Source organism: Gallinula chloropus (genome assembly GCF_964237585.1).
Source record: "Gallinula chloropus genome assembly, chromosome: 3".
In the NCBI taxonomy this organism is placed as follows: Eukaryota; Metazoa; Chordata; class Aves; order Gruiformes; family Rallidae; genus Gallinula; species Gallinula chloropus.
Window position 1 is genome coordinate 122,664,860 of NC_140087.1, and position 26,216 is coordinate 122,691,075.

Sequence of the window (26,216 nt, forward strand, 5' to 3'; positions counted from 1 at the left end):
TCCTCACACTGGTTTAATGCTGGAGAGATGAGCTCTGGTGTCGGGGTGACAGCAGCAACAGGGCTGGGGGGTGCAGGGGGCTGCGATGGGGGTGCTGGTGCTGGTGCTGGTGCTGGTGCTGCCCCGTGGTGCCAGCTCAGTGCTGACCTGTGCAGGAGAACAGCCTCAGCACTGCGGGGGGGGCACCCTGGGACCCACACCGGGGTCCTGTCCCCGTCACCCCCCACCCCTGTCCCAGCGAAGGGCTCACCGTGGGGAGCGCTCGCCGCCGGCTTCTGCCTCGGCCCCACATCTGCAGGGGAGAGCAGGGGAAGGCTGGAGCCAGGGCTGCCCCGGCACGCTGCGGGACCCGGGCAGCAGCCAGCAGGACAGGCACACAGCTCAGCATGTGCCACCCTCTGTGGGCACACAGCCCTGGGCCCTGCTGCCCCTGACCATCCCCTGTGGTCCAGGGTGCCCAGCCGGGTATGGCAGGGCACGGCACGGCCTGGCACAGCCTGGCACAGGGGAACGTGGCACGGCAAAACACGGCTTGGCACGGCACAGACTGGCACAGGGGACTCACCCTCCACAGCTTCGGGTGCCTCCAGGCTGTCCAGCCGGTCCTCATCCGCCGTGGCCTCACTGCCATCCCCAGGTCCAACCTCCTCATCCTCACCCAGGGGCTCTGCGGCGCAGGGGACACAGGTCAGCAGGGACCCTTCCTCTCCCCCTCCATCCTCCCCATCACAGGCAGCACAGGGTCCAGCAGCCCAGGAGCCAGAGGGGGCTCGGGGGGCTCTGCAGGGTCCCCAGGCAGCGCTGAGGGGCCGCGCAGCCCCGTTGCTCTGGCGGCCGGGGCCCCAGCCGGTCCCCTGCAGCCCTGGGGTCCGCAGCGCTGGGCACAGCACAGGCACCTGTCTGGAACTCGATGGTCCTCAGCATCTCGGCCACGTAGTCCACGTTGATGGAGAAGTGGTCCATGTTCTCGTAGCCGGGCTCCGGGCGGCTGCTCATCGACACCTTGGACATGTCTGTGATCCTGCAGGCCGGGCAGACCCCCACAAGCTGCCAGGGGCTGGCACCCACGGGGCCCCCCAGCCCCAGCCACAGCCCCCAGTCCTGCCCAGCCCCCCATCCCACGCCCCCAGCCCCACTCACTTTTTCAGGAGCTCCTTGGAGTGCTGGGGAGGAAAGTGGGAGCTGTCAGTGTCTCCCAGGAGCAATGGGACCCTGGGGGCCAGGCGTCACCCCAGCCCCAGCCCAGCACATCCCGGGGCAGGTCCGGAGCCTTCAGAGCGACCACAGCCCCCCTGGAGGCATCTCCCCCAACCACAGCCCCCCTGGAGGCATCTCCCCAAACACAGCCCCCCTGGAGGCACCTCCCCCAACCACAGCCCCCCTGGAGACACCTCCCCCAACCACAGCCCCCCTGGAGGCGTTTCCCCCAACCACAGCCCCCCTGGAGGCATCTCCCCAACCACAGCCCCCCTGGAGACACCTCCCCAACCACACTCCCCCTGGAGGTATCTCCCCAACCACAGCCCCCCTGGAGGCATCTCCCCCAACCACAGCCCCCCTGGAGGCACCTCCCCAACCACAGCCCCCCTGGAGACATCTCCCCAACCACAGCCCCCCTGGAGGCATCTCCCCAACCACAGCCCCCCTGGAGACACCTCCCCCAACCACAGCCCCCCTGGAGGCACCTGCCATCCCCCCCTCTTCCCTCTCTGCAGCTCTCAGCAGTGGCTGTGGCAGCCACAGCCCCTTGAGAGGGTCCTGCCCGCCCCGTACCCTGCAGCCCCCCGCACAGACCTGCAGGTACACGGCCATCTGGGGCTCCTCCATGGCCTGGATGGCCGACTCCACCAGCTTGGAGGAGGCCTCCAGGTGGTCCCCGTACTGGCGGATGAGGCCGCGCACGCGCTGCACCTTGGCCTCCTGCTCCCGCCCCACGCTCTGCAGCAGCTCCTTCTTCCGCTCCTCCAGGATGCTGCACAGGGAGTCGAAGCGCAGCCCCAGGTGCTGCTTCTGCCGCCGCCCGTTCTCCTGCGGGGTCAGGGGGCTCAGGGGCCGCCCCGCTCCTGCCCCGGCCCTGCCTCAGGCACGTGGGGGTGTCACCCACCACCCCACACCCCGGCCCCCCACCTCGATGGTGCGGCAGATCTCCTCCATCTGGGAGATGATGGCCTGGATGCGGTCGTTGCCGGCCACCAGCATGGCGATGCCGTCACTGAGCTCACTCTGGGATGGGGATGGGGATGGGATGGGATGGGATGGGATGGGATGGGATGGGATGGGGATGGGGTGGGATGGGGATGGTGATGGGAATGGGATGGGGATGGGATGGGGGTGGGGATGGGATGGGATAGGGATTGGAATGGGGTGGGATGGGATAGGATGGGATGGGGATGGGATGGGGGTGGGGATGGGATGGGGATTGGGATGGGGTGGGATGGGGATGGGGATGGGGATGGGATGGGGAGGGGATGGGATGGGGTGGGATGGGGATGGGGATGGGATGGGGAGGGGATGGGGAGGGGATGGGATGGGGAGGGGATGGGGATGGGGTAGGATGGGATGAGGATTGGGATGGAGATTGGGATGGGGATGGCATGGGATGGGGATGAGACAGGATGGGATGGGATGGGGTAGGATGGGATGGGGATTGGGATGGGGATGGTATGGGGATGGGGTGGGGATGGGGGTGGGGATGGGATGGGATGGGATGGGATGGGATGGGGATTGGGATGGGGATGGGATGGGGTGGGATGGAGTAGGATGGGACAGGATGGGACAGGCGTGAGGGCTGGCTGAGCACCCCCCCCCCCATCCCCCCCATCCCCATCCCCCCACCTTCTGGCGCTGGTAGACAGCCGGCAGCGGCGCCACCTCGCAGTCCTTGTGCGCGCCGAAGACCTTGCAGAGGGAGCAGGTGGGCGCCTCGCAGCGCAGGCAGTAGATGTTGATCCGCTCGTCCTCGTGCTCCTCGCACATCAGGTGCTGCTCGGCCTTGGCGTGCAGGGGCCTGCGGCGGGACCGGCACCGGCACCGGCTGCCCACGGCGGGACCCGGCCCGGGGCACCCCCGGCCCGCCCGCGCCCCGTTACCCCCCCCGCTCCCGCATCCCCCCCGCGCCCCGCGCGGTGTCCGCACCTGGCCGACTCCTGCTTGTAGATGTCGATGATGTTCTCCACCAGCAGGTTCCGCTGCAGCCCGTACACCCCGTGCCGGTCCAGCACCACCTCGTGGCGGCACGACGGGCACCGGAACCGGCCGCCCGACGGCACCGCGCTGGAGCCCCGCGACTGCCACAGCGGGTTGGAGGCCTGGGGGGGGGGGGTGGGGGGATGTGGGGGGCGGGTCACGGCCGCGGAGACCCCCGAGACCCCCTCCCGGGCTCTGCCCACGGGGCCCGGGCATGGAAACGGACATGGCTGCCCCCCCGTCCCGTCTCCGCCAGGCTCATCCCCGGCCCCGCAGCCCCCCGCCCGGCCCCACCGGTCCCAGAGGCTCATCCCCAGCCCCGGAGCCCCCCCGCAACCCCCTGCCCGTCCCCACCGGTCCCAGAGGCTCATCCCCGGCCCCGCAGCCCCCCGCCCGTCCCGGAGGCTCATCCCCGGCCCCGCAGTCCCCCCGCAGCCCCCCACCCGTCCCCGCCGGTCCCGGAGGCTCATCCCCGGCCCCGCAGCCCCCTCGCAGCCCCCCGCCGGTCCCGGAGGCTCATCCCCGGCCCCGCAGCCCCCCCGCAGCCCCCCGCCCGTCCCGGAGGCTCATCCCCAGCTCCGCAGCCCCCCCGCACCTGGAAGACGTCGTTGGCGCACTTGCGGCAGAGGTTGTGCTGGCAGGGCAGGATGACCACGGGCTTGGTGAACATCTCCAGGCAGATGGGGCAGATGAGCTGCTTCTCCAGGCTCTCCATGCTCCGCGCCTCCGCCAGCAGCGGCTTCAGCCCCACCGCGAAGTTCATGGCCGCGGTCCCGGCCCGGCCCGGCCCGGCTCTGCCCGGCACGGCCGCGCTCCCCCGGGCTGCCCGTGCCCGCTCTGCCCCGGCCCCGCTGAGCGCGACGCTAATTTTAGCCGCCCCCGCCCCGCCGGGGCCGGCGCAGCTGTCGGGGGGTCGGGTGACACTGAGTCACGGCGCCCAGCGGGGCCCGGCTGCCCCGGGGACGCCCCGGGGGACGCCCCGGCTCCCCCCGCCCCCCCGGCCCGTCCCGCCACAACCCCCGGGGGTCCCGGGGGCTCCCCCGCCGCCTCCTGCCCGGGACAGGGGGCGCGGGTCCCGTCCCAGCAGAGCCCGGGGGGCCCGGGCAGGGGCTGGGAGCTGCGCAGCCCCCCCCGCGGGGCACAGGCCGGGGTCCCCCATCCCCCGGCCCCTGCGCAGCACCCGGAGCAGCAGCGCGGAAGGGCGGCCAGGGGGGCCGGTGCCAGGAACATCCCTGTCCCGCTCGGGCTATATTTAGGGGCTGAGGCAGAGCCCGGCAGCCGCGGGCAGAGCGGTGGGAGGGACGAGGGCACACGGCGTCCCCCCGCCCCGCTGCACCTCGGGACGGGGCGGCATCAGCTCCCCGGGGAGCAGGGCAGGAGCAGCAGCCAGGACAGGACAGGACAGCACAGAGCCCTGCACGGCCCAGCACCGAGCTGTCAGCCAGCACAGGCCCTGGGAAGAGCCACAGGGCCGGGGAGCTGCTCCAGCTGCCCCACGGCAGCTCCTGCCCGGGGCAGCCGTGGCTCTGAGGGCCCAGGGGTGGCCCAGCAGCACCGGGGGCACGGGGACAGTCCCTACAGCCACCCCAGCAGGACCGGGGTGCTCTGCCCTGCGCAGCGCAGAGGAACAGCACGGGCTGGGGCACACAGAGCTGTGCTGACAGGAGGTGGTGACATTCAGCCCTGCGAGAAAGCAGCCCCCCCGTGAGCAGCCCCCAGACTCAACCCACAGCCCCTGGCCCGGGCAGAGCCAGGCCCCGCGAGACAGAGGCCACACCGAGCGCGCTCCCCTCCCCTGCTCCTTTAATGGTGCCCACAAACCCTTTACAAACCCCAGGAAAGTGCCTGGACGGGGCCCAGCCCGCGGGGAGCCCGCCAGCAGCGGCAAGCGTGGGGCACGGCCCGCGCCCGGAGCACAGGGCAGGGCCGAGAGGAAGGGGGTGCAGCACCCCGGCCCCACGGGCGGCGTTTGGCACCCAGCACCCATCAGGAGGGTCCTCGCCAGGGCAGGTGGCGGGCTCAGCCCGGCCCCAGAGGTTACAGTGCTAACGGTCTCGGAGGTGCTCAGCTACCCTAGGGAGCCCGGCCCGGCCGTCTCCGCCCGCAGCGGCGGGGGCACGGCAGCAGGCGAGGCCCTGGGGACGGGGCGCAGCAGCACGGGCTCCAGGCCGCCTCCACCAGCAGCGCTGGCAGGCAGGGACGCGGCCCTGGGGCTCGAGCGGCGGCAGGAGAGCCCCTGCAGCAACGCTGGCCAAATTACCCTGAGATTCTAGCCACCCTGAGGCTGGAGAGCCACTGCCCCGGGCAGCGTGACCGGGGTCCCGGGAAGTGACGGTCCCAGAGGAGGGTCCCTGGCCGCGGGGCAGCTGGCGGCGCTGAGGCCAGCCTCAGGCATCGCTCGGGGTGCCGGCAGCCGGCAAGGGCTCCGCGCTGGCTGCCGGGGGCTGCGCCACGACCGGTCCCTGTGGATCTGCAAAAGAAGAACTGCGGGTCAGCAGCTCAGCCCCGTCCCGCGCTGCCAGTGAACGAGTACCCAGGACACCCCGAGGTTTCACCAAGGCTCAGGAACCCACAGCCACACAGGGCAGAGCCTCCCCCTCGCCAACACCTGCAAAAGCGGCCCAGTGGCAGTCCCAGTCCCCACAGGCACCAGTGTGGCCAGTGCCCAGCGTGGCACCAGTACGGCCAGTGCCCAGGGCATGACGCCAGCCTGCAGCAAGCTGCTATCCCTGCAGTCTGTACCCTGGAACACACGGACCCAAGTGTCTCTCTGTCGCAAACCCTTGCAGGGGCTTCCGGGAAACACAAGGGAGGAAGCGGCCTCCACAGCCTGTGCAGCGCTTGTTTCTCTCCCAGCTCCGCACAGGAAACGCCACAGGTGGCTGTTAAGCCACATGTGAACCGAGCCTCAAGGCAGAGCTCCATCCCCCGCCTGAGATGAGACAGGGGCTGCCCCGGAGCCCCCCGCACCGTGGCCCGAGGCTGCCCCACTCACCGTCCTCCGCGCACATCTGCGCCTCCAGGTCCTTGGGGTCCACGTACTTGTAGGACTCGTCCTCCTTGGGCGGGCAGCACGTCCCGCAGCAGAAGAAGCAGCAGCAGCAGCAGCAGCAGCAGGTGAGCGCGCCGCAGCACAGCGCCAGCGCCTGCGGGGAGCCGCGGGGAGCCGCGGTGAGCCCCGGAGAGCCGCGGGGAGCCCCGGAGAGCCCCGGAGAGCCGCGGGGAGCCCCGGGGAGCCGCGGGGAGCCCCGGAGAGCCCCGGAGAGCCCCGGAGAGCCGCGGGGAGCCCCGGAGAGCCGCGGGGAGCCCCGGGGAGCCGCGGGGAGCCCCGGAGAGCCCCGGAGAGCCGCGGGGAGCCCCGGGGAGCCGCGGGGAGCCCGGCGCGGCGGCGGCGGCCCCGGGGCGCGGCGGGGGCGGGGCGGGGCTCACCTGGAACCACCACTTGGACATGAGGAAGTAATGCTTGACCGCATCGTCACCGAACTGCTCGGCCACGTACAGGCCCAGCGAGCCGTACTGGTCGTAGAGGCGGCGCTTGTCCTCGTCGCTCAGCGTGGCGTGGGCGCTGTTGATCTCCTTGAAGCGCTCGGCCGCCGCCGGGTCGTCGGGGTTCTTGTCCGGGTGGTACTTGAGCGCCAGCTTCCTGCGGGGCACGGCGGCTGGGACGGGCCCGGCGCGACCCCCGCCCCTGCCCCCCGCCTCCCCGCCCCGTGACCCCCCCCGGCCTCGCCGCCCCGCCCGGCCCCGGGCCCGGCCCCGCCGTACCGGTAGGCCTTCTTGATCTCCTCGGGGGAGCTGCCCTTCTGCAGGCCCAGGACGCGGTAGAGACTCTCCCCGACGCGGGACAGCTTCCGCTGCGGCCGCGCGGGCTGCGCCATGGCGGCGGAGGGGGCCCGAGGGGGCCCGAGGGGTCCGGCGGTACCGACCGGCCCGGCCCGGCCCTGCCCCGCGCCCGCTTCCGCCCGCGCCCGCCCCCGCTCTGCGCAGGCGCCGCCGGGCCCCGCGCGCCCGGAGGCGGGGGCAGCGCGCGGGGGCAGCGCGGGGGCAGCGCGTGGGGCAGCGCGGGGCGGGCACGCGCCCCCCGCGGCGGGGACACCCCAGCACGAGACACACACCCCCCCCCCCCGCGCTGCCCCCCCCCCCCCCCGCCCCGGGACACCCCTGCAGCCCCGCCCCCAGCGTCCCCAGCGCCCCCTCGGTACCCAGAGCACAGCGACCCCCCGAGCAGTGACCCCCACACAGTGACCCCCCGAGCAGTGACACCCTGAGCAGTGACCCCCACACAGTGACCCCCCGAGCAGTGACCCCCCGAGCAGTGACACCCTGTGCAGCAACAGCCTGAGCAGTGACCCCTCACATAATGACACCCCTGCACGCAACCCCCCTGCAGCAACACCCCACGCTGTGACCCCCCATGCAGTGACACCCTGAGCAGTGACACCCTGTGCAGCAACAGCCTGAGCAGCAACAGCCTGTGCAGTGACTCCCCGAGCAGTGACCCCTGCATAGTGACCCCCCGTGCAGTGACCCCCACACAGTGAGACCCCGAGCAGTGACACCCTGAGCAGTGACCCCCACACAGTGACACCCTGAGCAGTGACACCCCGTGCAGCAACAGCCTGTGCAGTGACCCCTCACATAGTGACACCCCCGCACGCAACCCCCGTGCAGCAACACCCCACGCTGTGACCCCCCCATGCAGTGACACCCCCACAGTGACTCCCCGAGCAGTGACACCCCCACACAGTGACACCCATGCAGTGACACCCTGAGCAGTGACCCACACACACAGTGCCCCCACACAGTGACCCCCTGTGCAGTCACACCCTGTGTAGCAACATCCGTGCAGAAACACCCCACATAGCGACACCTCGTGTAGTGACACCCCCCCACACAGTGACACCCCATGTACAGACACCCTGTGCAGTGACATCCCGTGCAGTCACACCCTGTGCAGTGACAATCCCACACAGACACCCGTGTAGTGACACCCCGAGCAGTCACACCCCGTGCAATGCAGTGACACTGCCCCCCACCCCAGCAGCAGGCAGGAGCCCGGGGGTCGCGCTGCTCCTTTATTGGGGTACAAAATGAGGGGCAGCGGGGGGGCAGCGCCTTCAGCCAGCACGGGGGTGGGGGGGGACCAGGCCAGGCCCCGGCCGCCAGGCCAGGCCCAGCTCCAGCCAGGCCGTGGCTCTGAGAGCCAGGCCAGGCCGCGGCAGCCAGGCCGTGGCCCCGAGAGCCAGGCCAGGCCCCGGCCGCCAGGCCAGGCCCAGCTCCAGCCAGGCTGTGGCCCCAAGAGCCAGGCCAGGCCCCGGCTGCCAGGCCAGGGCCCGGCTCCAAACGCAGCCGCCGCTGCCCCTTGGAAGAGGAACCTGAGCAACAAGGGCAGCGCAGCCGGGCAGCCCGGGGTAGCGGGTGGGGGTCCGGGCTGGCCCCGGGGCTGGGGGGCAGCGGGAGAGCGGTGAGCACCAACCGCGGGCAGCCCCGGTGCCACCGGCCAGCCCAGGGGCTGGAGTGTCAGATGGGGGCCGGGGGGACACCCCGCGACTCCCCGATGATCCCTGATGTTCTTCAAGTAGCTGCCCCGTGCCCGGGGCCGCTGCCCAAATAAATACCAATAAATACAGATTCCAGCGGGGAGGCCGGCACCGGGGCTGCGAGGGCACACGCCCTGAGCCCCCTCCCCTGGGGCACAGGCTGTGGAGAGACCCCCTCTGAGCCCCTCTCCCTCCTGGGGCACGGAGGCAGGGCCAGAGGGGGCCAAGGAACAGCCCTCCTGCCCCGGGCTGCAGGCGATGCTGGCTCCATCCCTGCCTCCTTGGGGGACGGAGGGACCCCCAGGGCTGCGGACAGAGGCGGGCAGCGAGGGGCTTGTCCTGTGGCGGGGGGGATGGAGCCTAGCAGCCCTGAGCCCCTCCTGGGGGCAGAGGTGGGGTCCAGCCAGCGGCCAGCCAGCTCAGCAGTCCATGCCATCGCTCTCGCACCAGGCAGCGGGGCCATCGGTGCCGAAGTATCTGTCCCCAAAGTTACCTGCGGGACAAGGGGATGGAGTGAGGCCACGGCCACACTGGCGCCAGCACAACCCCCCAGCCCCCCCAGGACTCCTTCAGTGTGGCCAGGGGACACCCCATGGGGCTGGCAGAGCGGGGAGCACAGCCCCTGGGGCTCAGCCCCCGCCCTCACCGATGCCGGGGATGATGTGGAACTCCTCGTTGATCCTCTTGTCCACGGCGGTGGTGATGATGCGGACGCGGGGAAAGGCGTAGGCCACGGAGTGCACCCCCATCTCGGCCATCAGCAGCGAGAGCAGGAAGATCCTGTCCTCCTGCACGTCGTGGTCCTGCCGCACAGGGAGCCGTGAGAGCCCAGCCGCAGCCGGAGCGCCGCTCGCCCCCTCCCCACCCGCCCTGCCCCTCACCAGCAGCACGCGGACGGCCATCATGGCGGCGGCGCCGGTGGACACGGTGCTGTCCATGAGGATGACGTAGTCCTCGCTGATCTCCTTGGGAAGGCGCAGGTAGTGGAGCTGGGGAGGGAGGGAGGGGGTGATCACCCACGGGGCAGCCCCAGGGGCTCCGTGCCCGGGCAGCCGGGCAGGGGGGGCTCACCTCGGGCTCCCCCGTGTCGTGGTTGGTCTGGATCAGGATCTTGCCCAGGCGGATGTCCTTGCAGACAGCGGTGAGCGCCTGCTCCATGGTCTCCCCTGCTCGCAGGATGGACACACCGGTGATCTGGGAAGGGACCCAATACATCTGCCCGGTGCCGTGCTCCAGCAAGGCCTGGAGGGGCTCAGCCCCCCTCGGGGAGAGGGGGAAGAGGAGCCCCCAACGAGGAGCTGCCCAGCACGGGGGTCTGCCCGGCCTGGCCAGGACGGGGCAGCCGGGTGCTGGTGGGGAGAACGGGGCCGGGACAAGGACTCACCCTCTGCCTGTGGAACCTCTTCCCTTCGTACGTCGTGCCCTGCGGCGTCTCCACCGTCACCGACTGTGGGAAGGGGGAGAAGGAAGGGGGAGAAGGGGGAGAAGGGGGAGAAGGAAGGGGGAGAAGGGGTGTGGGCAGTGCCGAGCGCCCGGGGCCACGGGGAGGGGAGGCAGGGCCGTGGCTGCCCCGCTCACCTTCAGCGGCAGGAAGGACAGGGCGTGCTCGATCAGCAGCCGCATCAGGCGCTTGGAGTAGAAGATGAATTCGTCCCTGGTCGTGTCTCTGTTCCTGGGGAGGGAACAGAGCTGGGTGAGGGGAGCAGAGTCCCCGCTCCAGCTGGTGTGGCCACAGCAGGGTGTGGGAGCCCCGGAGCTCTCGGGGCACACGGCGACTCAAGGCTGGTGCTCCAGGGCTGCCGTGGCCCCGTGTGGCTGCCTGGCAGGGAGGGGACTGTCCCTCTCTGCTCTGCCCTCCCCAGCTGGAGTCCTGTGGCCAGAGCTGGGGCCCAACACAAGGGAGATGTGGGGCTGGTGGAGAGGGGTCAGAGGAGCCCCGGAGATGCTCAGAGGGCTGGAGCAGCTCCCCATGGAGAGAGGCTGAGGGAGCTGGGCTGGGTCAGCCTGGAGAAGAGAAGGCTGTGGGGGGACCTCACTGCAGCCTCCCCGTCCCTGAAGGGACCCCAGGAACAGGAGGGGAATGGGCTTGTTAAAGGGCAGAGACTGGCAGGACAAGGGGGCTGGAGTGAAGCTGGAGGAGGGAAGGGGGAGAGGAGAGACTGGGGGGAAGTTCTGAGCAGAGAGAGTGGTGAGGGGCTGGAAGGGGCTGCCCAGAGAGGGGGTGGGTGCCCCGTCCCTGGGGGTGTTCCAGGCCAGGTTGGCTGGGGCCCTGGGCACCCTTGTGTAGCTCCAGGCTGGAGGTTGGTGTCCCTGCCTGTGGCAGGGGGTTGGGGCTCTGGGACCCTTGGGGTCCCTCCCAGCCCAGCCCAGGCTGGCATCCTATGACAGCTGACCCTGCTGCAGGGCACGGACAGAGCCGACTGAGGGGGCAGCTCAGCTCCCAGTGGGTGATGCCACGGGCAGGAAGGAGAGACACACAGCACAACATCAGTAACCTGCTGTACACACACACACACACACACACACACACCGATGCCCAGGGGATGGGCAGGAGCCCAAGAAGCAAGCCTGGAGCATGACCTCCACCCCCTGCTGAGCCTCTGGTGGGGTCTGCAGGGCTGGGGGGGTGTGTGTCTTTGGATGTGGAAAGAGCAGGAGGAACCCGGGGGGCAGGAGCAGCAGCACTGCCAGCTTGGGGGGCAGCAGGAACGTGCAAGGAGGTAGCAGAGGAGAGGATTGTGAGATCTGCTTGTGCAAAACACGACTGCAACACGTCAGCCTGTGTCCCACTGCTGCCCACGGCTGTTCGGGCAAGACAAGGGGCAGCAGGTCCTCAGGCAGGGGCAGTTCACCAGAGAACATCAGGAACGAGGTACCTGTGCCAGAGCTGGGCTGGCACCGGGGGGCACAGCCAGGACCTGCCTGGCACTGGGGGGCACAGCCAGGACCTGCCTGCTCCAGGCTGGCACCGAGGGGCACAGCCAGGACCTGCTGCTCCAGGCTGGCACCGGGGGGCACAGCCAGGACCTGCTGCTCCCTGTGACCCACGCCCAGAGCAGCCCAGCCACGTGTTCTTCCAAACACACCCGTGAATTTTCTGCGGATGAAGAACAAAGGAACCCCAGGGACTCTTGCCAGTCACCAGATGGAAGAGGTGGGACTGGCAACGGCCCAGCAGCGGCAGGAGGATACTGAGTATTTTTACTCCCTGCTTCAGGACATCATCTGCCGCCTCTCACATCTCAGCAGGATGACAGCCAGCCCAGCCCAGCCCAGCCCAGCCCAGCCCAGCCCAGCCCAGCCGGTGGGTAACGGCCCCCCCTGTCCTGCAGCCAGCCCAGGCAGCTCCCCGACTCTGCGTGACCAGGCAGCTCCCTGGCACGGGCGCTGCTGAGAGCCTGGGGACACCGGGCAGTCCCTGGGAGACACACTCCTCTCCAGCAGAGACAGGCACCCTGCCCACAGCTCTTCAGCAGGGGCCGTCAACACCACCCCCCACGGGTGGGTTCGGCACACGCGCTCGCCCACGGCAGCTCCAGAAGCCCCCGGTGCCGCCCGCGCCCCGGCAGCAGCCGCCTGCAGCCAGACAGCCCGGCAGGCCCAGCACCATCCTGCACTGCCCTGCACCATCCTGCACCATCCCAGCATCATCCTGCACCATCCCGCACCATCCCGCACCATCCCTGCACCATCCCCGAACCATCCTCACACCACCCTGCACCATCCTGCACCACCCCTCGGCAAGGGGCACTGCAATCAGCGCACCCCCCTCCGTGTGCCGGGACCCCAGAGCTGGGCAGAGCAGGGCTGCCGGCTCCAGGGATCCCCACCTTCCCTGGCACACGCAGCAGGAGGGGGCAGGAGAGCCCTGCACAGCGTCAGGGCCCAGCGAGCACCCGGCTGGGAGCCTGGGCACAGCCTCAGCTCAGCTGCCACCCTGGTCAGGCACCAAGGAGGAGGAGCCTGGGCAGGTCTGGTGTCTGAAACCACCTTTCCCAGCAGTGGTGACGTCCCAGCACAGCCCCCTGGACAGGTGGGGTTGGAGGGGCCTCTGGGGATCACCCAACCCCTGCTGAAGCAGGGTCACCCCGAGCAGGTCACACAGGATGGTGCCCAGAAGGAGCCTCCTCCCCCTCTCTGTGCAGCCTGGCCCAGGGCTTGGGCACCCACAGAGGGAAGTAGTTTGTCCTCCTGCTGGGATGGAGCTTCCTGTGCTCCAGTTTGTGCCCATCACCCCTTGTCCTGTCTCTGGGCACCCTGAGAAGAGTCTGACCCCAGCCCCTGGACACCCCTTTGGCTGTTGATCCATTGAGGAGATCCCCCCACAGTCTCCTCTCCTCCAGCCCTGGCTCTCTCAGCCTTCCTTCCCCCCAGAGATGCTCCAGCCCCTCCTCATCCTCATCCCCTCCCTGGACTCTAGCAGCTCCCAGTCCATCCTGAACTGGGAGCCCAGCACTGGACACCCAACTCCAGCTGTGGGGCTGAGCAGAGGGGAGGAGAACAGACCTCCCCTGGACCCCCCAGCCACCCTCTGCCCAAAGCCCCCAGTCCCCATCAGCCCTGAGGTCACAGCGCTGGGCACGGGGAGCTCAGTGTCACCAGGGCTGCAGCTCCTCCTGCTCCCAGCAGCCCCCCTGAGCTGTCCTGGGGTGCTGGGGGTTGTCCCACCCTCACTCTGCCCCTCACCCCAGCACCCACACGCTGCCCCAGGGCAGCCCCAGCACAGTGCCAGGAGAGGCCGGTGACCCCCGGCCGTGCCTCAGGGCTGCTCGGGGGCAAAAGGGCTGTTCAGGTGCTGTGGAGCAGCACAAAATGCTCCTGATCTGGACCTGATGCCATGGAACTGGTGGGCAGGGGCCCCCAGCCCAGCCAAGCCCCATCCAACCCGGCCTTGAGCCCTGCCAGGGATCCAGTGGCTTGGTGAGCTCCAGTCCCCCCTCTCCAGCCCACCCGAATCCCTCAGGGTCCCATCCCTCATCCCTGCCCTCCCACGTGCCCACCCACCACGCAGCTCAGCACCCCAGATACGACCCGTAGCCCCACTACTCCCCCATCCTCAGCCTGCCCATCAATCAAACCATTCACTACTCCTCCCCAGCGCTATTTCCAGCTCCTGCCTCTCCACAACAACGGAAAACCACCCTGGAAAGCGCTTCTCCCTGGGATGCCAAGCCTGGCTGTGCCATGACTGTACTCATGAGATGCTCATCTGCTGCCGCGGCACCGCACCGCTCCCAGGAGGGCGCCTGGGACAGGAACAGCCTCCAGTGTTGAACAGCAGCGACGTGTCGCTGCCCGGCACAGCCTGCCAAGCCCAGAGAACAGGCTGGGGCTGAGGGAGCCGCACTGGGAGCGGTGGGACAGAGAGGGGAGGCTGGGGGAGGCCAGGCACACGGGCTCTGGAGCAGCCTCGCGTGCGCCCAGCACCACCCAGGCACCGGTGCTGCGGTGGGGCTGGCAGCGCCGCGGCAGCTGGATGCAGCCCAGAGGGCAGAGTGGGCACAGCACGGGCACTGCACACCCCGAGCTGTGGGAAGCTGGGGGAAAGGCACACACCTTCAGTCCTGGGGTCAGCCTGGGCTGCTCCCCAGAACGCCAGCACACAGGGAGTAGCACCCCAGGAGCAGAGCAGAGCGCAGCCCGGATGGTCGCGTGTGAGGACCCCCCCCAGCCCCAGCCCCAGTCACGCAGCAGCACCCAGGCGCTGCCAGCAGCACCTACGAGCAGCACAAACACCAGCTGCTCCTGCCTGAGCACAGGGACTGCACGGGAGGAGCTCCTCAGCCTGGAGACGCCGGTGAGGAGGCTGCCTCGGCTCGCCTCGCCTCCCCGGGCTGCGGCAGGATTCGAGGGGGCGGCTGACAGGCCAAGTCAACACCCCCAGAAACGTGGTGCTTCTCACTCACTCGCCATCTGGGAGAGGCAGCACCTCCCTCTCAACAGCCCCGGCACACACACAGTGCCCAGCCCCAGCAGCACGGGGACAGCTCTGTGCCTCCAGACGAGCGGCACGGACGGGCTCCAGGCGCAGCCTGCCCCACAGCACAGCCAAGCGACAGACTCACAGAGCTGTAGGGATTGGAAGGACCCCCCAGAGCCCCTGGGGTCCCACCCCCTGCCCAAGCAGGGTCCCTGGGACAGGGACTGGGATCTCTCCAGAGAAGGAGACTCCACACCCCCTGGGCAGCCTGGCCCGGGGCTCCCTCACCCTCACTGGGAAGAAGTTCTTCCCCACATTGGGGGGAACTCCCTGGGCTCCAACTTGAGCCCATCGCCCCTTGTCCTGTCCCCACACACACTGAGCAGAGGCTGCCCATGGCCCCCTGGGTCCCACCCTTCAGCTCTTGATCCCCAGTGATCAGATCCCCTCTCAGGCTCTCCTCTCCAGGCTGAACAGCCCCAGCTCCCTCAGCCTGTTACCCAGACCTTAGCTCACAACTGCCAGAAGCCTGGCTGGGCTGCGTGGCCACGGGACCCCAGCACAGGTCTGTGCAGCTCACCCCGTGCTGAGTCACCCAGCAGGCACTTTGCTTCCGCAGGGACGAGCCCGCAGGGGCCGCGCTGGAACTCGTGTGCACTCACACAGCTCCAAACCGCCCGTCCCTGGGGGCTGCGGAAGGACAAGGGGAGCAGCAAAGTCCTGGAAGCAGCAGCCTGGACCCCGGGGGTCAGCCGGCTCCACACCCGAGGGCTCCTCACCTCACCCTGCCCCGCGGCGCCAGGCGCTGCCCAGGCTCCCCTGGCCACACGGAGCCTGCCCAGGGCTCGGGCCGCAGCCCGGCTGCCAACAGGGCAGCTCAGTGCTCCAGGCCCCACCCCGGAAGGCAGGGGAGGGACGGCTGGACCCGGATCTGAAGCAGGATGCCCAGGGCAGGGGCTGGGGCGGCCGGGCGGTACCTGATGATGGTGTGCATGCCCCGGACCTGCGGCGTGCTCTCCAGGACGCTCAGCGTCTTCGGCAGGGGCTGCCCTTGGTGGGCAGAGGCCAGAGCTGCCCTGCAGCAGGGAAGTGGTGATCAGTGTGCAGCACACACAGGCGCCCCAGCCCCAGAGCAAGCCTCCCCCCAGCACGAACCCCTCTGTCCCCGCGTGCCCTGGGGAGCAGGAGAAGCAGCTCTGCGCAGGCAGGACCTGGTGGCAGATGCCAGGATGGGGCTGCCTGGGTTGTGCCAGGGCACCAGGGCTGTTTCCCTGAGCTGCCTACTCGAAGCCCCGGGGAATGGGGCTGTGTGGGACACTCCCCCTGTAGCAGGGAGCAGCCTGGGGCAATCCAGCACAGGGGGGCACTCAGCAAGGCAACCCCCGAGGAGCTGCAGGCAGGGCAGCCAAGGGGGAGCAGAGGTGCTCAGGCATCCCAGCAAAGCTCAGAAGAGGCAGGACTCGGGAGTGGGGGCTGGCAGCCCTCCCCCAGCCCAGGAACCAGCCCAGGAACCGGCCCCTCCGCTTTGGCAGGGTCCCCACGTACCTGACAGTGATCTCACGCTGAGCAGCAGAGCGGCATCATCCAGCACGGCGAAGGGGAAGAACAAACAGGGGTCAGTGGTCAGGGACAGGCTCTGATCTGCCCCCACCCCCTTCTTCCCAGGCTGAACAGGGAGCAGGGAAGCCAGGCAGGGGGGACGGGCAGGCTGCTGGGGCCGAGCCCGTGAGGAGCTGACTGGGGGACAGGTAACAAGGCCAGGCCAGACCCCAAGTGCCAGGCGTCACTGCCGGGGCAGGCACCACGCCAGACCCCTCCCCAGACCCCTCCCCGTGCCCCCAGCCCCCCGTCACAGCACAGTCTGCCCCAAGAGATGGGGGAGACCTTTGGCAAAGAGAGGGGCTACGCCGAGAGCCCCCAGGCACAGGGCTGCCAGCAGCCTCATCCCCCGCTCTGCGTGCAGAGGCCGTTGCCTCCTCCCTTCCTCCTCTTCCTCCTCGCCCACGCTAACAGCAACGGGTCAGCCCCCCCTCACCTTCTCCAGCTGGCTGTGCACGTGCTGCACGATGAGGTCCAGGGCCACAAAGTTCTCCCCACCTGAGGGGAAAGGGCGGGGAGATGCCGGCTCAGAGGTGCCCGCGGGCCACCCAGCAGCTGCCGGTGCTCGGCGCGGGGCCGGCAGGCGCGGCGCAGCCTCACCCACCCCTGGGCACCACGATGTCGGCGACCTGCACGGTGGGCTCGATGTACTGCTCGAAGGCCGGCTTCACGAACTTGTTGTACTGCTTGATGACGCCCACGATGTCCCGGCCGCGCTCCATGATGTCGCGCTGCAGCCGCCGCACCAGCCGGATGTCGGAGTCCGTGTCCACAAACACCTTCATATCCAGGAGCTGGAAAACTGGGAGGGGTGAGCACCCCGTCTCCAGCCCCCCCGTCCCCCTGCCCACAGCCCTGCCAGCTCCATCCCACGACGGCAGCCAGTGCTGTGCCCCTCCAAGGGCCCAGCTGAGAGGGGCTCCGGGGGCACCTGGGCTGGCCCCTGGCAGCCGTCGCCGTGCCGCAGCGGCGCCGAGAGCCGGCCCAGGGCAGCGCCTGTCCCACGCCACGCAGCCAGCCAGGCCAGCAGCCGCAGCAATACCTTCAGCAGCTCCTTGTTGGCGAAAGCCAGTATCCCTTCAAACACGATGACGTTGGCCCCGTACACTGTTTTCTGTGGGGAGGAAAGAGCCCTGCTCGCCCTCGGCGCCGGCACTCAGCACCCAACCCCCAGCCCACGCCAGGCTCTCAGCACCCACAGCTGGGGTTCCCCCAAACCTCCAGGGGCCTTTTCCTCTCCCCCCCATGCTCAACACCCCTGCCACACACTCACCTAGTGCCCCAAACCTCTGCCCAACAGCGCAGCAGCCCCCCAAGCTCCACACTGGTCCCTTTCTGTGCCCATATCCATGTCTCCATGCTCCCCCCCTACACCCCCAGTCCCCACTGGACGGCCCCCACAGCCCCCACACCCCCTGCTCCAGGCAGCCCCCTGCTCCCAGGGGCTGTCCCCAAGGCGCCTGGCCCACCCCCCCCGCAGCACCCACCCACTCTCGGCGCCGGCTGTGCGTGGTGAAGTCGTAGACCGGCACCTTCACGCTCTTGCCCTTCTTCAGCTTGCGCAGGACACTGACCAGCAGCTCGAAGTCGAAGGCGTCCGGGTGGTCGAAGTTGTAGTCGCTGCGGGCTGCCAGGGCCTGCTGCCCCTCATCCAGCACCTGCGGGCACCCACGCCGCTCACGCGGGCGCCCCGGGGCCCCGCCAGCACCCAGCACCCTGCCAGGCTGCCCCCAGCCCTCACCTTGTAGAAGGAGTCCATGGAGAGCAGCACGACCCAGGGCACGTCCAGCGCCTCGATGATCCGCGTGGCCACCGTGGTCTTGCCCGAGGCGCTGCCGCCGCACAGGCCTGCGGGTGGACGGCCCGGCGCCGGCTCCAGCAGCTTCCCCAGCCACAGCTCAGGGCCTGGTTCCATTGCTGCCCCAGTCCCGGCCCCATCAGCCCCCCGGCCCCCATCACCTCCCCGGTTCCAGCTCCGTCCCGGTTCCGGGTCTCATCATCTTCCCGGCTCCGTCCCTTCCCCGGCCCCATCATCCCCCTGGCCCCCATCACCTCCCCAGTCCCAGCCCCCTCCCCAGTTCCAGGCCTCATCATCTTCCCGGCTCCGGCCCTTCCCCAGTCCCGGCTCCAGCTGGGCCCCACCATCCCCCCGGACTGGTCTGGTCCCAGCCCCCATCACTGCCCTGGCTCCATCCCCTCAGCAGCCCCGGCTCCAGCCCGGCCCCAGCTCCATCATCCCCCCGGCCCCCATCACCTCCCCGGCCCCAGCTCCGTCCCCGGCTCCGGGCCCCATCATCTTCCCGGCTCCATCCCTTCCCCAGCCCCGGCTCCAGCCCGGCCCCATCATCTTCCCGGCTCAGTCCCCTCCCAGGCTCCAGCCCCGGCTCCGGGCCTCATCATCTTCCCGGCTCCATCCCTTCCCCGATCCCGGCTCCAGCCCGGCCCCGGCTCCATCATCCCCCCGGCCTGGTCTGGTCCCAGCTCCCATCACTGCCCTGGCTCCATCCCCTCACCAGCCCCGGCTCCAGCCCGGCCCCAGCTCCATCATCCCCCCAGCCCCATCCCCTCTCCAGTCCCAGCTCCATCCCCGGCTCCGGGCCCCATCATCCCCCCGGCTCAGTCTCCTCCCGGGCTCCAGCTCCATCCCCGGCTCCGGCTGCAGCCCGGCCCCGGCTCCATCATCCCCCCGGCCCGGTCTGGTCCCAGCCCCCATCACTGCCCTGGCTCCATCCCCTCCCCAGTCCCAGCTCCATCCCCGGCTCCGGCCCCACCATCCCCCCGGCTCCATCTCGGGTCCAGCCCAGTCCCACCGCTCGGGGTCCGGTCCCATCACCCCCCGCCCGGCCCCGGCCCCGGCGCCGCCGCTCACCGATGACGAAGGCCTCGTCCACGGGCGCGCCGGTCTCGCTGTACCAGGGCGGCCGCCCGGCCGTGTAGATGGTCCGTTTGCTGGTGCGCAGCAGCGGCGGCTCGGGCTGGCACTGGCTGGCGGTCCGCCGCCGCGGGGCCGGCGCCAGCGGCAGCCGGGAGAGCAGCGAGCCCAGCGGGCCGGGCCCGGGCCCGGGGCCGCGCTCGGAGCCCGCCGCGCCCCACCGCTCCTCCGCGCCCGCCGCCGCCATCGCCCCCGCGGGCCGCGCCGGGCGGGACGGGCCGGGCCGCGGGGGCTGCCGGGACGGGCCGCACGAGGCTCCCGCCGGCCCCGCCCCGCGCCGCGCGCAGCCGCCGCGCGCGCCGACGGGTCCTTCCCCCCCCCCCCCCCGCCCCGGTGACCCGGAGCCGGGACCCCGCTGCCGGGTGGGTGTCCCCCCCCCGCCCCGGGCAGCCTCCGCCCGTGTCTGCCGGGCCCTGAGCGGCGGGGCCGGCGCTGGGGGTCTCCCCGGGGCCGGTGCTGCGCCTGGACCAGCGCAGAGCCGGGTCCCGCCGCCCGGCGCCAGCTGAGCCCCCCGCCCCGTCCCCACGGGCCCCTCCCGCGGCAGCGCTGCCCCCGCGCCGGGCTGCGGCCGGGTGGGCTCACGGCGCCGAGCACAGGGCCGGGACCCCCCCCCTCTCCTCCTCTCCCCTCCCCTGCAGCTGCTCTGCCGGGAGCAGCCCGGGACACGGGGCGCCCCGGAGCACACGGCAGCTCCCTGGCCGGCTCGGTGCCCACCGGGGCCGTTCCCCCCGAGCTGGCTTCCAGCCGGGTGCCCTCGGCACCCCGGGGCTGTTAACCCCGGGGAGGCACCTCCTACGCCCCCTCGCCGCACCCCACGAGGCTCCCGGCAGCCCCGGCGTCCTCCCACATCCCCGCAGAGCTGCGCGACCACCCGGCTGCGGCTGCAGCTCCCACCCCGCCGAGGGGACAGTCAGGCCACGGCCAGGGTTAAGGGGCTGGGCCCAGCTCTGCCCCTGGTCACACTGGTCTGTACTGGTGCTGCGGCACTGGGTGCCCCCCGCAGTGTTTCCCGCGGGCTGCCCCCCCCCCGGCTCCACAGAGGAACTGGGGCGCAGCTCAGCCCCCCCGCCCGGGGCCGCAGCCCCTCGGCCCGCACAGGTCTCGGGCAGCCGCCCCTCGCTGAGCCCGCGTCGCCCTCCCCACGCTGGGGATGGTTCCCCCGCTCGGTGGTCCCACCCCGCCCCAGCGCAGAGGCGAGGGGGGGTCTTGCCGGACCCGAGGTGCCCCCGTACCCCGGCAGCCCCCCAACCCCCTGCCACGCTCCCCCCATCAGCACAGCACCCGGCGCGGCCCCTCAGAGCTGGTGCCGCCGCCCGGCGCCTCCCCCGGGCATCCCCCGGCCCCACGCGGCCTCAGGCCGCCCCCCACCCACCCCCCCGCGCCCTCGGCCGGTGCCTCGGGCTGAGCCCGCCCCGGCCGCCCCACGGCGGGACCGCTCCGCGCCGGGGCAGGGGACGCGCTGCCGGGGCCGAGAGGGGAGCACGAGGGGTCCCGGTGCCGGTGCCGGTGCCACGCGTAGGCGGGGAGGGGGCGGGGCTTGTGGCGGGGCCCCGCCCCCCGCGCCAGCCTCGGGCCGGGGGCGGGGCCGCGGCGGGGGCGGCGCTCGGTGGTCCCGGGCGCCCGGTGGTCCCGGTGCTGCTCGTCCCGCCATGGAGCCCCCGACCGGCACCGAGAGCGCCCGCCTGGTCAGCCCGCGGGCCGGCCGCGCCGATGGCAGCCTGCGCCTCAAGAGGTACCGCCGGCACCGGCACCCATCGCCCCGGCACCCATCGCCCCGGCACCGGCGGCACCCCCGCACCTCCCCCCGGCACTGGCACCGCCATCACTGGCCGCTTGGCACCCTCCTCGCCCCGGCACCCTCAGCACCCCCATCACTACCAACCCCGGCACCCCATCGTCACCCCGACACCCCATCATCGCCCTGGCACCCCATCACCCCGGCACCCCATCATCGCCCCGGCACCCCATCATCGCCCCGGCACCCCATCACCCCGACACCCCATCGCCCCGGCACCCCAGCACCCCAGCACCCCATCGCCCCGGCACCCCATCATCACCCCGACACCCCATCATCACCCCGGCACCCCATCATCGCCCCGGCACCCCATCACCCCGGCACCCCATCATCACCCCGGCACCCCATCATCACCCCGGCACCCCATCACCCCGATACCCCATCACCCCGGCACCCCATCGCCCCGACACCCCATCACCCCTGCCAGCGCCATCTCCCAGTGCCCCCGGCAGCCCCCGGCACCCCCACCTCCATCACCCCCTGCATCTGCAGCCCTCGACCCCCCCGCACCGGCACTGCCGGCACCGGGTCCCCCATCACTCCCGGCATCTCCATCACCCCCCCGCGTCGCCCCCGGCCCCCCCTTCTCCCCGGCTCCCGTCCCCGCCGGCACCCCCGGCAGCGCCGCTCCCCCCTCCCGTCCCCCGTCCCCGCAAGCCCCCCGCACGTCCAGCACTGCCCCGCTCCCCCCCGCTCCCCCCGCCCCCGGCAGCTCCCGGCACGTCCCCCCCACCCGGGCCCGGCGCCTCGTTCATCTGTCGCGGACACCGGCACCTCCGCAGAGCGCGAGCCAGCCCCGGCCGTCTGTGCACCGGCGCCTCTTCCCGGCGCCCACCGGCGCCCTCGCCCCCTGCACCGGCGCCCACCCCCTCCCCGGCCCCATTCAAGCGGAACCAGCACCCCCCCGGCTTGCGCCAGCCCCCCCCACCCCCCACCTTGGGTGTCTGTCCGGCTGCTCGTGGCGCCCATTCGTCACCTCCCCGCACCGGTACGGTCCCCGCGTCACCTCCCCGCACCGGTACGGCCCCCGCGTCACCTCCCCGCACCGGTAGCGTCCATCCCCCGTCCCACACCGGTGCCCCACACATCAGTGCCCCCAGCCCCGGCCCCCGCCCGCTCCCCGCACAGGCGCCCCGTCCCGTCCAGCTGCCCGGCCCCAGCCGCCGCACCGCAGTCCCGCCGGGACCGGGATCCTCCGTCCGCCTCGGGCACCGGCCCCACCGCCCCCCGCCCCGTCCGGGCTTCCCCCGGCCCGGCCGCGGAGCCCGGGGCGGCAGCGGGAGCCGGAGGGTACCCGGCTTCGGTACCGGTGGCGGCGGGGGTCGGGCGGGCACGGGGCACGGTCCACCCGGGAACAGTCTGGGCACCCGGGGGTCCCCACGGGCCGGGATGATGCTGGGAAAGGGCGGGGGGGGGGAGTGTGTGGCTTGTGCTCCCCCCGTCGCGGGGGGAGATGCCGGGAGGGGTGGGCTGGACCGCGGCTACCGGGAGCCCCGGGGGTGCCGGATTGGGGCACCGGGTGCCGGCGCATCTCGCAGTGACCCCCCCACGCCCCCCCAGTCTGTTTGCAGGCTCACCAGATGCCCTGGCAGCGCTGCCCCCCCCGCCGCTGATTCCCCGCTGCTGCTGCAGCCCCCTCGCCCCTCGCCCTGCTCACGGGAGGCTCCAGGCCCGGCGGCAGCTCAGCGTCGCCTGCACCGTCTGCTGCCTCTTCATGGTCGGGGAGGTGATAGGTAACGGCGGGCCGGGGGCTGGGGGCGGCGATGGGGGCTGGGGGCGGTGATGGGGGCTGGGGGCGGCAATGGGGGCTGGGGGTGGTGATGGGGGCTGGGGGCAGCAACGGGGGCTGGGGACAGTGATGGGCTGGGGGCTGCAATGGGGGCGGCGATGGGGGCTGGGGACTGCGATGGGGACTGGGGGCGGTGATGGGGACTGGGGGCGGCAATGGGGGCTGGGGGCAGTGATGGGGACTGGGGGCGGTGATGGGGGCTGGGGGCAGCAATGGGGGCTGGGAGTGGCAATGGGGGATGGGGGCAGCGCTGGGGGCTGGGGGCAGCAATGGGGGCTGGGGGCAGTGACGGGGTCTGGGGGCAGCAATGGGCTGGGGGCAGCGCTGGGGGCTGGGCGCATGCGGCACCAGCTGCCTGTGCCCACAGGAGGGTACCTGGCTCACAGCCTGGCCATCATGACGGACGCAGCCCACCTGCTGACGGACGTGGGCAGCATGTCCGTCAGCCTCTTCTCCCTCTGGGTCTCCACTCGCCCGCCCACCAAGACCATGAGCTTCGGCTGGCACCGCTCGGGTGAGCCGGGGGCCATGCTTGGGTGAGCCGGGGGTCACACTCGGGTGAGCCGGGGGCACCGCTCGGGTGAGCCGGGGGCACCGCTCGGGTGAGCCGGGGGCTGCGCTCGGGTGAGCCGGGGGCACCGCTCGGGTGAGCCGGGGGGTTGTGCTCGGGTGAGCTGGGGGCTGCGCTTGCGTGAGCTGGGGGGTCGCACTCGCATGAGCCGGGGGTCACACTCAGCTCTGCAGCAGCCCCCGGCCGGGCGGGTGCTGACGCCTCCTGTCCCGCAGAGACCCTGGGTGCGCTGGTGTCCGTCCTCTCCATCTGGGTGGTGACCGGGGCCCTGGTCTATCTGGCTGCCGCCCGCATCATCAGCAACGACTATGAGATCGAGGCACGGGCCATGCTGGCCACGTCTGCCAGCGCTGTCGGCGTCAACCTGGTGTAGGTCCCACGCAGGGCTGTGTGCCCTGCACCCCCCCCCCCACGCCCCTCCCCTGCCCCCCGCAGCGCCCAAGGCCCCCAGCCCTGGCCCCGGGTCACTTTCTGTCCCCAGACCCCAGCCCTCATGTCCCCAAGCGCTGCCTTCCCGCTCCCCATCCCACACGTGCTCCCAGCCCCCTGGGCTGTGCACACGCCATGTCCTGGCCCCACAGCCCCCTGCCCCAGGCACACATGTCCCCCTGACCTCCCCTCCCCTCCCCCCCCCAGCAGCACCCCCACATCCCTGCCCCTTGCTCAGCCTGAGCCCTGGCACGTCCCCAGCCCCGTGTCCCTGTCCTGGCCCCACACGTGTCCCTGCAGTGCTGTGGCTGCCCCATCCCTGCGGTGCCTCCAGCCCTGCCCCACGGTGGGATGCTGCCCCACGCCGCTCCAGCCGGTGCGGCACGGGCACCGCTCCCTGCACACAGGCCCGGGCAGCGCCACCGAGGCCTCCACGCCGCGCCCGGTGCGGCGCTGAGCCAGTCCTGCTCTCCTCAGCATGGCCTACATCCTGCACCAGGGCCCCGCCGGCCACGGCCACGGCTCGGGGGGCTACGAGCAGCTGGAGAGCGCCGGGACCTGCCCCCCCAGCCAAGCCCCCCTGCCCGGCAGCACCAGCGTCCGCGCAGCCTTCGTCCACGTGGTGGGGGACCTGCTGCAGAGCGTGGGTGTGCTCGTGGCTGCCACCATCATCTACATCAAGGTGCCCGGGCTGGTCCCCCTCCCCACAGGAGCGACCCCCTCAGCCCCACACCGGGTGCTGCGGGGGCACCAGGGTCCTGCCCCTCGCACGCCACGATGCCCCGCTCGGCGCTGCTGCCCCCAGCCCCTCACGACCCCCTCTCTGCAGCCCCAGTGCAAGATCGCAGACCCCATCAGCACCCTCTTCTTCTCCGTCTTCGTCCTCGGCTCCACCTTCGCCATCCTCAAGGACGTCTTCAGAGTCCTCATGGAAGGTTTGCGGGTGGCAGGGAGAGGGGGCCTGGGGGGCGATGGGGGTGCAGCAGCCCTGGGGGGGGGTGTGCAGCCACCACAGCCCCTTCCCTGCATGGCATCTCACCCCCCTCAACACCCTCTGCCCCCCACCCTGGCACAACCCAGCCCACACCCCTGTCCTACCCCAGTCCCCCATCCCTCCCACCCCACAGCAAGAGCTCATCCCGGAGCCCCCATCCCGCCCACAGCCTGGGGGACCCCCACCTCGGGCTGCTCCCACCCCCAGCCCTGACCCATGGGGGGGGGCTGGGGGCTCGTCCCCCCCCATGACCAGGCACTGCTGGCAGGGGCACCGCGGGGCATCGAGTTCGACAGGGTGAAGGAGGCGCTGCTGGGGGTGACGGGGGTGAAGGGCACCCACGACCTGCACCTCTGGGCGCTGACGCCGAGCCACCCCGTGGTGTCGGTGCACGTGGCTGTGGGTGAGTGTCCGCACGGAGCCCCCGGGCTGGGAGGGACGCGAGGGGGGCGGTGGGGGGTCCCAGCCGCTGAGCCCCGCTGCCGTGCCGCCCCCAGACGCCAGCGCCGACGCCGAGGCCGTGCTGCGGGAGGCCAGCGCCCGGCTGCGGCACAGGTTCGGCTTCGCCTCCTGCACCGTGCAGGTGGAGCGGTACCAGGAGGAGATGGCAGCCTGCCAGCACTGCTGGGACCCCCACGCCTGAGACCCTCACCCGCTCCAGAGCTGCGTCAGGCCTGCAGCCCCCCACTCCCAGCCTGGGGGGGAGCTGCCCTCGGAGTTGGGGGGGTGGGGGGAGGGCTGGGACCCCCGTTCCTGCACCACCCCGGGCTGAGCCAGAGCCCCTGAGTGCGCTGGGTCCCGGGGAGGGGGGATGAGGTGCAGCCCAACCCTGGCAGCACCAGGGCTCCCCGGGACCCCCCACCCGCCCCACCATGTTCTGTGTGTCACCCCCAAAACCCTGCTGTACCCCCCAGGGGGGCGGAGAGGAGGGGTGACTGCAGCTGCTCAAGGTCTGTGGGTAAGGGGGATGTCCCAGAGCCGGGGGGGTCCCAGGGCTCCTGTGCCCCATGTCTGGGGCTGGCTGCTGCCTGCGCTGCAGGGGGGCTGGGGGAGCTGTGGCTGCCCCCCTGGGGCGGGGACAGGGCAGCCAGAGCCCGAGTGCCAGCTGCCCTGGCCTCACTCCCCCTGCCCAGCGTGGCCCCTTCCCCCTGTTGATTCCGTGTGCTGCCCCGTGGAGTGTCCGTCTGTCCGTCTGTCTGTCTGTGTGTCTGTCTGTGTCTGTGTGCACGAACCCGCGGGTGCCGGGCGGCAGAGCCCGCAGCCCCCAATAAACGCCTTGGAGAGCAGCAGCCGTGGCGCAGGGGCTGGGGAGGGGGATGGCCCTGACCCCCGTGGGGCAGAGGGACCCCCGTGGGGCAGAGGGGACCCCTGAGGGGGCAGAGGGGACCCCGTGCCGCCGGCAGCACCACACGTGGCCTTTACAAAACCAGCCTTTACTGCAGAGTTGAACACGGGCTCAAT

General features: G+C 71.6%; 4 protein-coding genes across 5 annotated transcripts; 1 reads left to right on the forward strand and 3 right to left on the reverse strand.

The window, feature by feature from the left end:
• TRIM54 (tripartite motif containing 54) lies at nucleotides 1–4,053 on the reverse strand. Of its 2 annotated transcripts, none has more exons than XM_084261751.1 (10): nucleotides 3,782–4,053; nucleotides 3,136–3,308; nucleotides 2,836–3,007; nucleotides 2,128–2,223; nucleotides 1,795–2,028; nucleotides 1,141–1,163; nucleotides 897–1,021; nucleotides 566–667; nucleotides 228–292; nucleotides 1–112 (listed from the first exon to the last, which is right to left on the reverse strand). In XM_084261751.1, the coding sequence occupies exons 1-10, from the start codon at nucleotides 3,947–3,949 to the stop codon at nucleotides 14–16; spliced, it is 1,257 nt and encodes a 418-aa protein (XP_084117877.1). In that variant the 5' UTR covers nucleotides 3,950–4,053; the 3' UTR covers nucleotides 1–13. The 2 variants fall into 2 exon arrangements, with proteins under 2 accessions (XP_084117877.1, XP_084117878.1); XM_084261752.1 differs by having other exon boundaries at nucleotides 1–147; nucleotides 251–292; nucleotides 3,782–4,052.
• Nucleotides 4,054–4,800: 747 nt separating this feature from the next.
• On the reverse strand, nucleotides 4,801–7,143 carry DNAJC5G (DnaJ heat shock protein family (Hsp40) member C5 gamma). Its single transcript, XM_084262449.1, has 4 exons — nucleotides 6,952–7,143; nucleotides 6,616–6,829; nucleotides 6,182–6,332; nucleotides 4,801–5,656 (listed from the first exon to the last, which is right to left on the reverse strand). The coding sequence occupies exons 1-4, from the start codon at nucleotides 7,062–7,064 to the stop codon at nucleotides 5,574–5,576; spliced, it is 561 nt and encodes a 186-aa protein (XP_084118575.1). The 5' UTR covers nucleotides 7,065–7,143; the 3' UTR covers nucleotides 4,801–5,573.
• A 1,109-nt stretch (nucleotides 7,144–8,252) lies between these two features.
• Nucleotides 8,253–19,364, reverse strand: LOC311189782 (uridine-cytidine kinase-like 1; the record flags this gene model as incomplete). Its single annotated transcript, XM_084261508.1, has 14 exons — nucleotides 8,253–9,219; nucleotides 9,373–9,529; nucleotides 9,608–9,715; nucleotides 9,798–9,920; nucleotides 10,111–10,173; nucleotides 10,305–10,398; nucleotides 15,624–15,722; nucleotides 16,192–16,208; nucleotides 16,682–16,743; nucleotides 16,850–17,039; nucleotides 17,288–17,359; nucleotides 17,733–17,903; nucleotides 17,987–18,093; nucleotides 19,115–19,364. 14 exons carry the CDS (start codon nucleotides 19,362–19,364, stop codon nucleotides 9,146–9,148), a joined length of 1,587 nt encoding a protein of 528 aa, XP_084117634.1. The 3' UTR covers nucleotides 8,253–9,145.
• Nucleotides 19,365–20,826: 1,462 nt separating this feature from the next.
• SLC30A3 (solute carrier family 30 member 3) lies at nucleotides 20,827–25,398 on the forward strand (the record flags this gene model as incomplete). Its single annotated transcript, XM_084261940.1, has 8 exons — nucleotides 20,827–20,909; nucleotides 22,533–22,705; nucleotides 23,129–23,275; nucleotides 23,548–23,701; nucleotides 24,239–24,443; nucleotides 24,591–24,696; nucleotides 25,024–25,158; nucleotides 25,253–25,398. The coding sequence occupies 8 exons, from the start codon at nucleotides 20,827–20,829 to the stop codon at nucleotides 25,396–25,398; spliced, it is 1,149 nt and encodes a 382-aa protein (XP_084118066.1).
• Nucleotides 25,399–26,216: the final 818 nt, after the last annotated feature.